General features: G+C 39.0%; 1 protein-coding gene across 2 annotated transcripts in view; it reads right to left on the minus strand.

The window, feature by feature from the left end:
* Positions 1 to 3,668: 3,668 nt before the first annotated feature.
* The window catches only part of fam168a (family with sequence similarity 168 member A), a 33,645-nt gene continuing 20,088 nt past the window's right edge, over positions 3,669 to 17,225 (minus strand). Inside the window, exons 4-8 of one of the 2 annotated variants that reach the window (XM_034700385.1) lie at positions 14,042 to 14,122; positions 9,461 to 9,606; positions 9,071 to 9,257; positions 8,685 to 8,811; positions 3,669 to 8,450 (exon numbers count right to left, since the gene is read on the minus strand). In XM_034700385.1, the coding sequence (XP_034556276.1) occupies positions 8,699 to 8,811; positions 9,071 to 9,257; positions 9,461 to 9,606; positions 14,042 to 14,122 (527 nt within the window). In that variant the 3' untranslated portion in view covers positions 3,669 to 8,450; positions 8,685 to 8,698. The remainder of the gene's footprint in view (positions 8,451 to 8,684; positions 8,812 to 9,070; positions 9,258 to 9,460; positions 9,607 to 14,041; positions 14,123 to 17,225) is intronic. The other variant, XM_034700384.1, reaches the window with a different exon arrangement.

Genomic DNA, 17,225 nt, shown 5'->3' on the forward strand with positions numbered 1-17,225 from the left:
ACACACATCTGTGATGTAAACAGTAAACAGTATGACTTGTGATGTGTTGCTGCACATTTCAGCCTGCGGGATCCCAGCAGAGGTGGAATTATGTCATTAGTTATACTTACTAATGTTCCTCTATCTCTTCGGAGATCATCATCATTAATGCTCATCAGTTCAACTAAATTCTGACACTTCTGGAATCAATGTTATAGTGCATTTAAATACTTTGCATCTAAAATTAGAAATGAAGCTCCTCACAAGTTGGCCTCCACCAGAATTCCATTCAATGACCTTCCCACTATGAGTGATAGTCATAACAACAAGCCACTGTGATTCTAGTCGGTGCCATTTTTTTTTTTGTATATTTACTGTCTGTTTCGTGATGGTTATTCAAAACATGGTCCTGACTGCAGTAGCAGACAGCCAGAACATACTAACTCCACCCAAATGAGCACCCATTGGGATTCAAACCCTGTGTCTGCTCATTGAGAAGCATTAGGGCTTATCAACACACTAAGGTGTGGCTTTGCAGAGCTCATTTATTCAGGTTTAACTTCTCTTTACATTATGGTAACAAAAAAGCATGCTGTTATCTTTCTCTGTGGCATGTTCAACACTCTTGTTGGAGGAAGGCCATACAGTAAATACAAGATGATCCAAGCCAGATTACTGGCTGACCAACATACATTTAAAGTGCTAGATTTCTCTTTAATGCTTTGAAAAATGTATGAGGTGTGCAGAGCTTAGGGAACTTGTTTACATAATTTTCCATTCTGCTTTCTTGCAGTCTACAGTCTCTTTTTCTTTTCTCTTTGATAACCTAATTGTGCTTTTTTGAGGGAAGACTGGTGCTCCAGGTGTATTTTGTAGGGGTGAGAGGGGCCACAGAGAGAGACTCCACATTTTTCCAGATGAAAAGTTTAGAACGATGTCTGTTTTTTATTGAGCATTTTGCATTACTTCGAAAAGTCATAATTCAGAGAATATTAACTGTGCCTTTCATCCATTGGGAATCTGGGTAGTCAATTCTACTAGTCCCCCCTCTACAACGCTTGTGGCACAACATCTATTCTGTCTGAAACCCCTTGTCAAACTTTTGTAGTGTGTTTGTTAAATTGTGGATATACAGTGAGTGTAATACTGTCTTGATGACTCATCTGTGTTTCTACCATCAACCATGTCTCATTGCTTCATCTCATATGTTTTACTTGTAGCAACAGTTATCACACCTGGATAGACCTGGAAACACAAGCATCGAAGGAAAACAGATGTTCAGCGTGAGGAGAGAACTCTGGATGATAAGCTTCGACTCACCCAGACCAGCAGATCCAGGGTCCAAAACACCAGCAACCCCTGTGCCCTCTTAGAGCTCACCATATGACTCACCTCAACCAGAGACACAAGAAACATCACAGGAGGTGATCCTGGACGCTGCGAGGTGAAGGAAGACAGAAGAAACAAGGTTGATTCTTCACCCTGAGCGTGATGTCATATTGCTGTGATCCAGGTTTACATGTAGAGTGTTAGAAACTTTTAATGAATGAATGGATATATCACACATTAGCTTTGAACTCTGATAACAAATGTCTGTGTTTGTGAGACCTGAACAAAGAGTGTGAGAAGGAAGCAAGATAAGAATATAAACAGGTACATTGTTCCCCACTTATCATGTGATATCCAATGAAACACAACTGTCCATGTCATCATATTGAAAAATACCCACAAAGGCTTCTTAAAGAGTGTAAGGTAACAGATATGATTGTAATTATTACAATATCTACTAACTAGTGCGGTCTATATGGCATTGTGTAACTGCAGTTGTTGAGTGTACGATTGGAGACACAGTTATCACAATCCAACGGTAACATTGTCTAACCTCTCAAAGTAAAACTTTCATAGCAGACCAGGTGTTATAAAAATGTCTTCCTTTAATGTTTTGTTGTAATGCTCTAAATGAACAATTAACATTCTTCTGGTTACTGTCCCAACAAATTGAATCTGTTGTTTGCATCATACCAGCAATCAACTCAGACACATAATTGTTAAGGATAAAGATGTGAGCTGTGTGTGTGTGTATGGTGGGGCACTGAGCATAAAAGAGGTGTGTGTGTGTGTGTGTGCCTGTGTGTGTGTTAAGAGTTTGTTTAGCAGTGCGTGCATCTGTATGAGCGGAGGTTGGCATTGCATAACCTGGAAGGATGTCTGGAGACTGATGGAGGGAGAAGTGAAAGAGTGAGTGTTGGGTGCTGTTCGTTTAATTGAGCCACACAGGAAACTATGCTTTTTGGTTCCCTGTCTGAGTTTGTGTCCTTAAACTGTCTCTCTCTGAAAAGTAGCACAGAGTGAAAGGTATTAAAGTTTCAAATATATCCACTGAATATGAAATGGAAAACAGTTTTCAGACTTTAATGCCAGTGTTGTACTGGCCTCTTGATCACACTCAGTCACTTCTACTACTCTTACACTAGTATCTCTCACACTTGCCTACTGCCCCCTCTGTAGTTTCATTTGTATTTATCAGTTAATGAAAGTGAAGTACAGTTTTTGTCTCTTCCCTTATTTTGAAGAGGCTTAGAGGTTGTTTATGATAACTAAAAACTTAGAAAACTGATTAAAGGTACAATGTGGAAGTGTCTGGTAGCCAGACAAAGGGCTTGTTTACATTCAGAGTTTACCTAATCACATTGTGTGCATTGTTGAAGCCAGGCAAGCTTTTTTATTTTCTCTATATATTTTAACATGTGGTTTTAATGTATTGGTTACATCAAGTTCTGCCTACAAATAGAGTTTTTAGCCCTTAGGCAGGTACATCGCTGTGGTCAAAAGCTTACCTAAAGCCTATCTATAAGTTTGAGTTTTACTGTAAATGACACTCACTTTCAAAGTAAGGGAGTACCTTTCAATGGGATTTGAACATGTCTAAATCAGCATTACCAGTATGGCTAACACAGATGATTTGCTTCAAAACAGCGCTCTGGAACAGATGGTTGACGTAAAGGATACTACGTCCATAATCTATACAGTCTATGGTCTGAATCCAATTTAAGGGGAGAAATATATTTTAGTCTTTATTTAGTCTGCGTAATTTACTAATATTATATTTTTCCATTTCCAAGAATCACACCCCTATATCAGGACAGTAGGTCTGTTTGAGTGGGGAATCGTAACACCATCTGTATCCATAGTGCCACATGTTTTCAGACCAGTCTATTTGGTGTTGTACAAACTTCAAATCTTTTTTTTTCCTTTAGAGAAAAGCAAAAAAAGTGAGTATTATGAAAAAAAGTCACACAAAAACAATTTTCCTTTTATAGGAAAATTTTAATAGTTATTCAATGTTCTACATTTTACAGTAAATATACAATTACAAACTTGGCTTAGTTATAGTACTAAGATCACTAACTGATCTTTAAAAAAACCCTCAACAACAAAAAAACATAAAAAAAAATGAACAAAAGAAAAAAAAATTAAAAACAGATTTACACTTCATATCACAAGCCTGACGCTGGTCCGTCACTCTGGACCAAATAGCTAACATACAATTCACTTCTCTCAACGTTGAACAGACGTTGGGCTTCTGTTTCAAACACAACCTTACGGTAACAGATATACCATAGCATGTGCAAACTGGGTACCAAACTAAAACTTCCAAAAGATGGGGGTTGTTCCTAATACTCGACCCAGGGGGGGAAAAGGATGCGAGTACGATTTTTTTTTTTTTTGGAAGACAAGGAATTTCCACTTTTTGCATCACATTTAGTGTCAAATCAAACTAAGAGATATCTGACAAGTTGAAATCAAAAAGCTGCAGCAGAACATCAAAGACATTTAAGAGCCTACTATGCACTGAGATAGTAGTGTTTTAATTTATACTCATGAAAGAAAGTAAGACTTAGCAACTGCAAGGCAAAAAAAGGAAGAGAGGGAAGGAAGAGGGGAGATGGAAGGAGAGGAAGGGGAGGTGTAATGAATGTTTCTGGTCACTTTTTCACTGTCAAATAAAATCAAAACAAACAAAGTGTTTGTTTTTGTATGTAAGTAATCACCATTCAGATAATGATCAAAGATGATGAAATACCCATGAATAAGACAACTTTGCATTTTCCCCTCTAAACACGGCAAAGTGTTTTCAAATGTTCATTTTTACTCAAGTGCAAATTGGAACAAATAAAAGGGCAAGGAATGCGAAACAAGGAAGCAGATTGACCGCCATGGCAAACGGAGTCCTTTAACCTCTGACTGTCCTCATATCTCATTGGTTCTGCCTCTCTTCTCCCTCCCCTTTATACAGTTTGTAGGAGCGTTGGTCCTCAGCGCTAATTTTGAACTTAAAATGACCAAGTCCTCCTTAGAACGACAAATTACACCACAATTCTTCTTTTCTAAAATGTCCTGAAAGCTTAATTTGGAGAAAAAGATCACTCTGGTTAAATATCTTAGAGCTCAAACTTTCACATCTATTCTACATTCTTGAATGTAGACGGCATGGCTAAATTATTGAATCATCATTTTTTGCCAGACTGTGGGACTGGCGACATCTAGTGTCAAAAAGGCGCCATGGAGTTCCCACAATACAGATTTGAGTCATCACGCCAACTGAATGACTCTTTCATAGATCTCGGGGTACTGAGGGTTGCAAAGTTTGGGCTGAAAAAAATGAGCATGTGGGATCAAAGTGTTGAAATGAAAAGGACTGAAGTGGATGTGCTCCATTTTGCATCTGTTGAAATGATCAAACTAAATGTTTTGAATGTGGGGGGGATGCAAAATTGCGTCAGAGAGGAGTTTTTGAAAACGGGATAAACACAGAGGGTACAGTAAGAAAGATAAAAGTGAGACAGGCTATATGCATCATCAACAAAGTGAGAAATAGGACAGCAATAGGAAAACACAGAATCACAGGAGGCTCGACGTAACAAGGACTTCAGAATTCACCAGTTACTTAGGAGGAGAAAGTAATATTTACTGAACAGCTGTGGGTGAAATATGGCACAGAACAAAAGGACGTGGAGGCTGAGGGTTCTCAAGACATCGTTAAATGCATCTTCGCACCAACAGAAAAGAAATGGCGACCTTTTTTGACACAAATAAAAAAAAGCAATCCATTTCAGTTCTTCGTCCTCGATATCCAAAAATTCAAGCAACATTTAAAAAAAGAGAATTTGTTTGAGGAGAACTTCAACGTGTCCCGTGTTTGTTTGCAAGACTTGGGTTCAACTTCTCCTTCAGTGACACAAACACAGAAGACAGAGGTGCAGAAGAGAAGGTCAAAGGAAATATTAAAAGCACAGACAGTAGCTGCCACACTGATGCAACCATGCTTAGCTAGAAATACATTACTGTACCACTTGCTGTATAAATATACTGCATTTTTTTTAACTTAGAGATCCAATGCTATAGTGTAATACACCTGAATATTATGCATACCCATTATGCTTATTTGACCAGAGGGAGGGAGGAATAAAAGAAAACTCCATAAGGTTGAATTGAGAAATACTGACAGAAGTAGTGGTTGGTTAAATAAATCCTAATGATGTGTGACATCACTGCTGTTGTAAGAAAACTGTCTGGATTTTGTAGTTTTAGAGTCTTGAATTTAAATGTACAACATCCTCATTTTTTAAAATACAAGGGTGGAGCTAAAAATAAAAGCCAAATAACGACAGTTTTCAACCAACAGCAGCGCCATGTCGTCTTTTCTTGAGAATTTACCTACTAGTGTACAAATATCTGGACTAAGAATACCTCAAACACTCGACCTTATTGTTTATTCTTAATTACAATATAAATCGCTTCTTCTTCCTCTCACCTGCACTACAAAGCCTAGGTACCTGTTACTTAGCATTAAATTATAGTCAAGTTTTTTTTTTGTCTTATGTTGTGCAATAATTCCTCACAAAGTTATTCAATACCCAAATTCTTGATATGTTCTACTCTTCTTAGCAGTAAGTGTAATAATTATTGAATGGAGGCTGCATACAGAGCCTGTAATCCATACTGAGAGATTACAACAATAAGCTTCTTTTTAAAAATCAATTCAAAATGCTGATAAAATAATTACTGTCTGTTAACAGTTGGAGGCGTTCCCTCTTATTTTATTGCAATACAAACCATTTCATCTACAACCTGCGCGGTAAATGCTTTTTGTTACACTGATCCGTCCCGTACAGATTCATGACGTGTTCTTTTTCTCCAAATACCACAGGCCTCAGCTAAATATTAAACCCCACCAGCCCTACTCGGTGTGTTGTAGTGTTTGATTAACATCGTCATACTGTGGCTGCGAGAGCCGTTTGCATGTTTAAAAACACCTTTTTTTTTTAATATATATATATTTATATATAAGCATAAAAAGGCAACAGAAGATGGCTGTATGTGGTCTATGTCTCATTGGCTCAATTTTTTTTATCCTCCACTGAAGACAAGTTTTCATTTGACCACGGTTTATGCTTGATGCTTCTTTAAATGGATGCAGACGTTGAAGCAGATATGTTTAAACCTGCGACTCTAGCAGAAAAAGCACAGTGGGGAAAAAAAAAAGGATAATTCTTTGTCATAAAACAATAGTGTAAAAACCCTTTTTTTTTGTAGCGACTGGAGGTCAGGCTTGACTGCACCAGGCTCATAAACTGGACTGAACCAGTTTAAACTCAGTGGCAGAGAAACCCTGCGTCATCTCAGATCTGCACTTTTAGGAATTTATGAATATTTTTCAGGATTTAAAAAAAAGAGCACTCTCATTCTAGCTTTGTAATCCAAACAGGAATAGCCTAAGAGTTACATTTTGACTCCAATTCTGTTTCTAACGTATCATGGACCTGCTGTTAGAACATCACAGCCTCAGATTTGACTTTTTTCTCCTGAATGTGGTGCACAACAATCCATCCGTGTCAGTGGACTGCTCTTTAAAGCACTCACAGCACGGTGGAATAGACTGGTAGATTAAATCATCTATCAGCAGATTTATTGACTGGTCCGTTATTAACTGTTTACTCAAGAGTCTGGGTTTCGATCTGTTGAGTGTTTGGTTATAAGAAAGAAAGAGAGGGAGGAGGAGGAGGAGGAGACGATATAATCACAGTGAGGGATCAATGTACAATACATGTAGTGCAAAAAGAGCAGAGTGTCTGTGCAGTCTCTTGCAGGTGAGCTGCCACAAACTCAAATGTCTTGTACCTTGAAAAATAAAAATAAAAAGACTGACTGTGAATATGTGACCTCCTCCTCCTCCTCCTCCTCCTTCCTTGTTGCCTGCTCTCCCTGTCTCCTCCTGCTCTCCTCTCATAGCGCCAACACAATCCCTTTAAACTCCTTCTCCACGGTCTGCTGTGCACACCCTTAGAAATCCATGTTGTGTATGCGTGTGTGTGTGTGTGAGTGTGAGTGTGAGTGTGTGTGAGTGTGTGTGAGTGTGTGTGTGTGTGTGTGCGCTGATAAGTAACCACATAACTGGAGGTTTTGTACAGTAAGTGCCACTATGTGATGTTTCCAACACAACACAGGAGCCCCTGTGTGTGCACGCTTGTATGTGTGTGTTTGTGTGTGTGTGAGATAGTATGCATGACCACTTGGTTATCATAAGTACTTGTACATTTTGTATAATGTATTGACCTATGCTAAGGTTACGATTTCAATGGTGTTACAACATACTACTGCATAGTATGTAGCTTGAAATAGGTTTTCTTAGTGTGTAGTAGCTACGATGCTGATGTGGACACAGAGGGACACACAGCAGGATGGGTAACGGTCAGTAAGTGCTCTGCTTAGAGCGACACAGCACTGGCAAGGAGATGTAACAGGCTTGATTGACTGACTGCTGCCGGACAGACAGCTACGCGCTGGAAGACGGCTGAGATTGAACTGGAAATGAAACCAAAAGATGACCAGAAAGGAAGAACAAAAAGTCAGAAAAAGAAAGGGTGTGGCGGGAAAAAATAGAGGACACTGAAAATTAAATAACTCCTAATTCTGTTGAAACCCTGTGCTGATATGTAGCCGGTAGAAAATTTGGCAGCTCAAGTCAATGTTTTCGTGACCAATGGAGATGATGATGAGGAATAAGTGCCCGAATATTTTCCAGCCAACTGAGCAGCAGCAGGAAGGACCACACACACCAGCACAACACAGAAACAGGAGCAACTGACACCCGTGATTGGTCAAGAGTCCTTCTGGAGTTCCAATGACAAACACAGCAAAATAAAAGTGAGGAAATAAAATGTAAAAAAAGAAAACAATACAAAATAAGGTAATGACTGGTTGGCAAATGAACAGAGTAAAAATAAAAATAAAAGCAGCTTTTAAAAAAAAAAAGTTAGAGAATGTCGCATAATAACAATAACAATAATAGTAAAGTGGCTGTTGCACTTTAGTTTTGTTCTTGCAGACAGGTGCCGAGTTCCCGTGGTAACCAGTGGGAGCCCGTGTAAGATTTGAGCAGTTGCATACGATGGTGGACTCCAGATCTGCTGGGAAAGAAGAGCAGAGGTACACATTGGCGAGTGATTTAAGGCGGACTGTAGGCCTCCGAAGAGAGGATATGTGAGGCGGCACAGTTTGTTGAAGTCTGAGAGACGACAGAGGAACAAAAAAGGGAATGAAAAGAAGAGGGGGGAGGGGAGGCGGCGGGAACAGATGGAGGAGAGAAAATTGGGGTGATGAAGAACGTCTCAAAGAGAAACAGCAGGAGGGCCGACACTCACATGATGGGTGGGCTCTACCAGTGAGGCGGTACGTAGCTGTACCCAGGTGTCCCTTGGGGCCTGTAGGTTGGCACAGTAACTGGGTGTCCTCCAATCTGGGGATGCTGGGGTGTTGTCAGCAGGGTCCCTGCAGGAAGTTAACAGCAAAGTTAATGAGCTGTAGTCGCTTATGACTCCATTTAGGGAGCAGAAATAAAGGCTGTCTGTCCTATAAAAGCCATTGTTTTACCATTAACAGACGGAAACAAAAGACAAGTCCAATCAAACATTCGTGCACCCATTCAAACCCGTTTCTGCGAGTGTGAGACCCTAAATGACACACAATCACAGAATACAGTCCACAGAGAACATCTGAATCATTCTGGAGTGAGAGGTTCTGCTCCTACCTGCGCTCATGGCCATGGTTGTTCCAGCCACCATCCCCATAGCAGCCATGCCATTGTTGCGAGGAGCTTGTACTGGGACAGGGGCTGGGTAGAGGGCTGTGGAGGGGATGCTGTTAGGCTGAACCACAGTGGTGTGATGGATCACATGTGGCTGAGCCGCATACACAGGCTGAGTGTAGTAAGCTCCCTGTGAGAAAGAACACAGACAAGGGTTTCAAATTTGAGTGTTTTTGAGATATAATTTCCTTTCAAACATGCATTTAAAAAAAACAAAAGCTGAGTTCAGGGAGATCGTTTGTAGATTCGTAGGAATAGATAATATAACAACAGCAAAAAAAAACAAACAAAGAACATCACTTAATTTGAAACTTGCAGTGCGTCTCCTCTTACCTGTGCGTATAAGTTCTGCTGAGGGTAGGCACTGCGGATGGGGTACATGGCTGTTGGGTATGGGGTGGGGGTAGGGGTGTATGGTGGGGGTGCTCCATTGGACTGGGTGGGTGGCACTTTGTACGGGGTGCCTGCTGAGGTATATCCTAAAAACAGAAAGAGGAAAAAAAAAAAGGAAGAAGAAAGAGGATTTAGAATGAAAAATACAGAGTAAGAGCAATCCAAACAGCACCAAATCAGTTGATGTTTTGTTTTCTTGATCCGGTTATCTTCAGCTGACTTTTTGGCTGCTATGTAGAAGCTTGACAAACTGTAAACACAAACTGCCCTTTCACTTTTAAAGCATACATGAGAAATCCCCCTAGAAGCTGATATTGGATTTAATTCATTTTTCTTTAACTCTGTTTTGTTCTCCACCCTCTAATGTGGTAAAGGTTAAGCTCTTCTGCTACTAAATGCTAGGCTAGGTCCTAGCTACAAACTTTGTTTGCATCTTGGACAGCATAAAGTTGAGGGTTTGAATATGGAGACTAAATGACAGTATTAATACAACTCTTCATGTCACCATCATATAAAAATGTGACTTTGAAATGAATCCCTACTTTTTTTTCTCTAATGGAATTATAATATGAATACTTTGATGATTTCATTCAGGATTTCAGTCAGGTCAGTTTAATGTCTAATGCTGTTCTTCAATATGGTGAGTCAACTGAAAATAAAACAGTCAGTATTTCTGTGTTTTAGATGACTCAATGAAACATTGGGGAAGGGGATGTACACTTGATAACCCCGGTGATCTGCTGGCTCTTTCTGCTCACCTATTCCCATCTATCTTCCCGCTTGGGTGTTGAGGAACATTTGGATCTATATGGTAGGTGATGTAACTTAACAATAGAGCATTGATGTTGGGGTGAGGGCAGGTTGGGGTGGGTTTCTTGTGTGTCATGTTCATTTGAAAATAAATAACTGTACTCATCACTCCATCTTTAGACAGTCACATGTTTTTCAAAATGAATAATAAGCTGATGAATCAATAGTTTAATCAAATATATGCCAACTTTTGAAAGTTCCATCATCCCAAGGGAGGTTCTTGCAATTTTATATGACAGTAAACTATTTCTTTTGAGGTTTCATAGAAAGAAAAAGAAATTTCATGATGTTAAGTTGACCAAATGAGCTGTTCCTCATAATTTAAAAGGCATATTCCACTTTTTCTTCATGTATTGCATATTGTAAAAATAAAGAAAATAAGTTGATGATGAATGAATAATGAAAATAAAAGTTGCAGGCCTTTTAAAGTGCTTATCTTTTTTGCACTTCCCATAAAATCCACCAGATGGGGAACTGGTGCCGTCTTTATTTGGGCTCTAGTCTCAAAACAATGCAGCCGAGGGTTTCTGGGTCTTAAAAGCCAGTCTAAGCTAGTCATACCATTTACTTAGAAATAAAAAAATTTGATGTGGCTACTGCTAAAGAGAGAAGCTGTTGTGAATAAAATTGGAGTATATACTTGGGACTATATACACTCCAGCAGTGTACCTACTAGAGGCAAATAAAAACCCCATCAAATGTCATTTCTACATGACTGAAGTTCAAGCCACACTACGTCAAAACTCTTGAAAAGCAGGAGGTTCACTGTAGGGCAGTGAAGGCATCTGGTGGAGAGCACTGCATGTACGTCTGCTGCTCTGTGGGTGCAGTACGTCTGAACGGCCACTCGGAGGAGCCTGAAGGTCAAACATGCTACAAGCTAGTTGCTGCAGCTGAGCTTATGAAAGCGCCTCTCTCACACAAGGACAAGGGAACAAAGAGATGCTGGAGCCGCTCTGTGTGTGTGTGTGTGTGTGTGTGTGTGTGTGTGTGTGTGTGTGTGTGTGTGTGTGTGTGTGCATGCATAAGTGAGTGTGTATACTCTCACACACGTTCTTCACTCCAACATGGATGCAGGGCAGTGGAGGACAATAGTGTGTGACGATTACACAAAAGCCCTGCTGACAGAAAACAGTTTGTCTATTCAGTGATCTTGAGAAATAATGACATTGACCGGAGACACATTTCTAATCAGACCCCCGGCTGCCTCAATTCGAGGTCGACACAAAATCTAAAGACTTTAATTTCACCACGCTTTGAGCATCGGAGAACGCACAGAAAGAAATGTGCAGACAGACATTAACACTGCCGTTTTAAGCCACACAGCCTCGGTAATTAGGTTCAGGTCTTTTGTTGCAACAACGCTGGGTGGGCATTGCAGAAGCATACCTGATATTTTGTTCCACTTCCAAAAGACAAAATCAAACCGGGGGGGGGGGGGGGAGGGGACAGGAGGAGAGGGGCTTCAAAGGCAGCACAGATGAAACCCACAAACCCACCCTGCCTTAGTTAGATACTTAAAATTCAGGAGAATGGGAAACAATACAAGAAAGTACTGTTGTTTTCAAACAAAGGCTGCTTCAAAATATGCTTTTTATTGAGGTGATTATCTACTTCATGCTTTCAAAATTAGCTTTTTAAATGAAGTAATGAGACATTAATACAAGTTAAACTGAATTCTTCAAAGGACTCTTTTGTTCTCCATATTTTCAGTTCTAGTTTATTGAGCTATCCTTTTGCCTGAAGCCACCTACAAATCATGTTTTACATCTTGAACCGGACAGCATGATGTCAAGATTCTACTGAAATAGCATTTTATTGACTGGTGGGAGATTTTTTACTTCTCATTTTGTACCTTTACCAAACACCTGGTAAATTTTTTTGATTTTATTGATTTGGCCAGGTTTACTACATTTCCTTTGACATATTTTGTTTTATTCTGGCTGATTATTCTGTTTTTATTGCCTTATTTTTGTGTATTTTGCCATTTCAAATTCTGCTTTTCAATGCTGAGTTTGACTTATTAAACCTCTCCCTTTCTATTTTGTACCCACTTCCTTTAGACTGTTTTGATTCTAAACACTAACATATTTTGTGTCTATAAATAAATACATGTGGTTACAAAACCAAACTCATTTTGACAATTGAGTACACCTCAAATGATCATATTACTCAACATTTAAGCCGCTAAGTAATGAACTAGATTACTTTTTTTGTTTGTGCCTCTAAATCCAAAATTTTGATACCTAAACAGATTCAACTAAGCAGTGCTGTGCCTTAAAACAGCATCATTTAAGTGCTTCTGTAACATCCCCCAATAATTGCAATCATGTCAAGAGAAAATGAGCCTGAGTGAGATCAAACTGGACTGTTAAAAGGTTCAGGACCCCGAAACACTAAACCATCTATATCTATACAGACACACCATATCTGGGAGGCAGCGGGACAACTGTTATCCCCATCTGCTACGGGGACCAGACTGTGAACCCCAGCAGAGTTCGTATCTGCTGCTATAAGGCCTCTGGCAGCTGTTACTGGCTGGCTTCCCATTCCTTCACCATCAATGTCATTCCGACTGGGATCACCACTTAATCTATACTGCCTTTATGTTACTGTGACCTCAGCTGAGCTCTAAACAGCCTACTGATGACTTAAAATAAAAGACATGTCTTTGCATGAGTGATACTCTTATACTGTGAACACAATTTTACTCCCAGTGTAGTCTAAATCCCATAAAGGTTGGATGATTATCTGAAATGCAGGAAAATGTTAAGTTTGGTGCGAGTCATCGACACATAGATTCAGCAGCAGTGGCAGTTATGAAGTGCTTTCTAGCTTAAACCTGAGCACTGACAAACTTTCATTTCCACAAGCCGTAACTCAAGTCTGAGTTATTAAAAATCTAACTCACAAGCAAGATTTAACACACAGCTAACAGATATTCAAGATGAACTGTTTCCACATTTATCGTCAGAATCCTTAAGGTTATTAAAAACTATATCCCAATTTAAAAATTGCCAAATTATTCACAACACCTAAACTATGAATAGAAATCAGCTTCAGTCTGAGATTTCACAGATTGCAATTTCTTACTGGAGGTCCTATGGTCAACAGTTTGGACGCTTTTATTATGAAATTGCATCTGTGACTTCATTTCAAATGGGTCTGGTGATAAGTCTAATTGGCACAGATGATGGTTTCATCATTGTTGTGAATTGCCTTATAAAATGTTATTACTTTCAATGAGAAAACAGTCTTTTTTGGCTGTGCTCCCAACACTATTTTTTCAAGGAATTTAAACTGCATGATGCTTTCCTCTTATGTTTAAACCTAGGCTTTCTCTTTTAAAGCAAAGGTATTATATCTACTCAAAAAAGGACATAATTTAACACGTATCCTTGCTGTTTGGATGTAAAAGAAAAATGAGTGAATGATGTAAAATGATCTGCGCACACTAGTTTTCCTGGGTGACATCCTTTGCACTCAACTTCGATTGTTCCCCTTCCCTCTCTACCATCCTCCCTCTCTTTGTGTCTTTGTGTATCCCTGATTTTCTTTCTTGGAAAATGCCAACCATCCCACTAATTAGCTCCTTAAAAAAAATCGGGGCAAAATGACAAGAGTTTCTCCCATGGTACTGCCTTGTTAGGCATCAAAACAGTCATCAAATGGTCTCTTAGTGCATGTGTGAGAGCGTGTGTTCGGGCTCACCTGGTGGATACCCAGGACTGCCTGTTTGATAGAGGTTGGGTGTGTAGGTGGGAGCCGTGGCAGGATACCCTCCTGGATAGCCTGCAGGACATCATAGAAGAGAGAGAAAATATCTGAAACCAGAGCTTAACACACAAAGAAGGACCAAAGAACCACACAACAAAGACAACCCCCCAACACACACACACAACCACACTTACAGGTAGGGCAGTATTTGTGCACAGATGGTGCTCATTAAAAAAAATTGTCTGCACCAATAACACAGTCGGCTGAATGCGTCTTACATACAGACAAGACACACCTGCCAATATGGTGTGGGAGGAGATAAATCCAGAAACATTAGCGACGCACTCAGATACGTGTGGGGGAGGGGGGAGCACACACACACACACACACACACACACAAACACACACACACACACAAACTCTTGTGCGTCATCAATTATACACACAAACAAACAAGGTGGATTTTGACCTGAGAAAAAGCTTTCAGTGATAAAAGGTGTGAGTTTGACGAAGCAAGGGAGAGAGAGAAAGAAGGGAAGCAGGAGAGTATGTACGGAAGAGAAGTGCTGCTCTCTGCTGCTATTATTGGCAGTCAATCTCACACACTGTTCTGTAGCTTTGCACCTCTGCTATATATGTAGCTTTGGCTGCTGTCTGCTGCTATATGTGAGCCACAGGCAGAGGGGACAGATCTAAGGAGTATGTGCAGCAGAGTCAGAGGGCTCAGATAGTTAATTACATCTTATTAAAACCAGTTGAATGGATTCATTATGCTGGGTTGGGCTGTTTGATGAGAACTAAATAAACACAGATTTCTTTCACTCTATTGGGTGCATCCTAAAAACTGTATTTATAGGTGTATATCTTCAACACAATTTTAATTAGTTCAGTGGCTGATTAAACAAGTCAATGAACAAAAAATGTGTTCACAACTAATTCAGTAATTCATAATTAAATCAAAACCACCAAAAATGAATATTTTTCAGCCTTTTTAAAAGAGATTTTGTTGCTTTTTTTTCCTTTGGTTAACTTAACAGCTGTTACATTTTTTACAGTCCAAACCTTAATAAACTGAAAAAAATCCCTGTTGGCTTTGAGAAATTGAGCATTAGACACTTATAGATATTGTATTCTATTTATTATGATCAAGGATTTGTTATGGACACTAATTGGTTGGAAATCTAGGCCTAATTTCTCAGATTTGAGATGAAACAGCTGAGTCTTTAACGCGGTGTCAGGTTCACTTTAAGTGGTTTCGTGATCGGTAGCTCAGCTCAACAGCTGTAAGACCACATGGCTCCAAAGATTTTAAACAGAATGCCTTTTGATTTGTTGCAATTTGTCATATGAATGGAAACTATGCATAAAGTGAAATAGTAGGCAGATGCTGTGACGCAGCGGTAAGAATGCTGTCAATAATACTCAAGTGCATGAATGAAATAACCCATATTCATATAACGTTAAACACTATATATACTATAATAACATAAAACCGAACAGATAAGCCAACTTGTGTTCGCTTTTCATGTCTTCCCAGAATGACCTGAGTAACATTTAGCATCTGTGAAGTGTTTGACACGTGAACTCTGGTTGACTGTTTATCATGTGTATACTGTAATGCCTTTTTGGACACCACCCACATTTCATTTCTCAAACCATGAGTATGTAGCTTTAATAATTTATTTATTTACCTTTTATTTATTTATTTTTGCATTTATTGAAAAACATTTTTAATCTATGTCACTTTTATGTCTATGCACTTTGTCTCTGCCTCTAAAGCCTAAAGTGACTTCCCCAATGCACTAGCCTGTTTTCAGGTAATGATCACCTATTTCTGTATGATCTTGTTTTCTCTAATGTATTTACCTGGTACAGCTTGTTTCTTTCTTTGTCTACGCCTGATTAATGTTGGTATGAATGTGAGGTGTGTGTGAAGTGATCAATGGTCTGGAGTGGGTGGGATCTCAATAGTGTTTTTGTTAATGTGCTTTGTAACATCAGTCACAGAACTCTGTTCCTACTGTTACATGTCACAGAAACTACTTTGTACTTCTCTGAGCATAAAAAAAAAACAATAAAGAAACTTTGGAATAAAACACCATATGAACTTTACCAATAGAATATAGGATATGACAAAGTGTGTGTGTTATAATTTTAGTAGAAGAAATTAAATCATAAGAGTAAAGAAAAATAATGTGCAAAACGTAATTAAAACTAAATGACTGATTTCTATTAAAACAGGTATGGAATGCTTTTTCTTAACGGTATTTTGTTGACTAAAATTTAACAAAAGTTGTATTACTCAAAAATAGAAAAAATACCATTAGGAGATTTAACTATCACCCTTCCTTCCTACATAATGCTTAATAACATCAGCTGATCACAGGGAGGATTTCTTTAATAGAAAATGTCTCATATTCCTGACGAGTCATCACTAAACATACGATTCAGAAACTAAAAATTCAACTTACACAGCACCCTTGATGTTCCTTTCTAGTCTAACTTTGACTACACTATGGATATTTGTGTCTATATTCAACATTGTATCCCCGATTCTTATGAATGTATGTCCATGAAAAATCCATAAAAATATATTTAAAAAAATAATAATAAAAATTCAACTTACATGGATGGTTTGATCATTTCAATGAGTCTTTGTTTAATGTTTTGACACAAATGAAATCTGACTCAATAGATAAAAAACCTTTGTCTTTCTTAGGAAAAAAAGTGACTGTTCTTGTTTCAATGCAAATGTAAACTGAAAGGGAAGTCACTCTCGTTTTACTGCATTCAATTCCCTCTTTGCATACATGCCGAACATTATTCGGCCCTGGAGTGCTGAGTAACTGAGAGAGCTGTCTGTTCTGTTCCTGCGGCACTGAAAGCCTGTACTTATGTTGTAAACAATTACATCTTAAGGTCATGGTCAAGGTTCAGACTGCCACTCTGCTCGGAGAATCACCTCTGCTGCCTCTGTGGGAGGTTGATGATGTCACTCTGGTATTTTAGAAAAGGAAAGAAAAGAAAAGACTTCTCTTGGTGCAGACAAACACTGTCTGACAAATACTGTATGTCTCCTTCCTGTCTCTTACCTTACCCTCCCCATCCTCTATTACATGAAATCTCACTTACACTGAAAATGCCTGGAAGCTTTATACCTTCAGGGAATTTTTCACAA

This window comes from Notolabrus celidotus, chromosome 14, assembly GCF_009762535.1.
Source record: "Notolabrus celidotus isolate fNotCel1 chromosome 14, fNotCel1.pri, whole genome shotgun sequence".
Taxonomy (NCBI): Eukaryota; Metazoa; Chordata; class Actinopteri; order Labriformes; family Labridae; genus Notolabrus; species Notolabrus celidotus.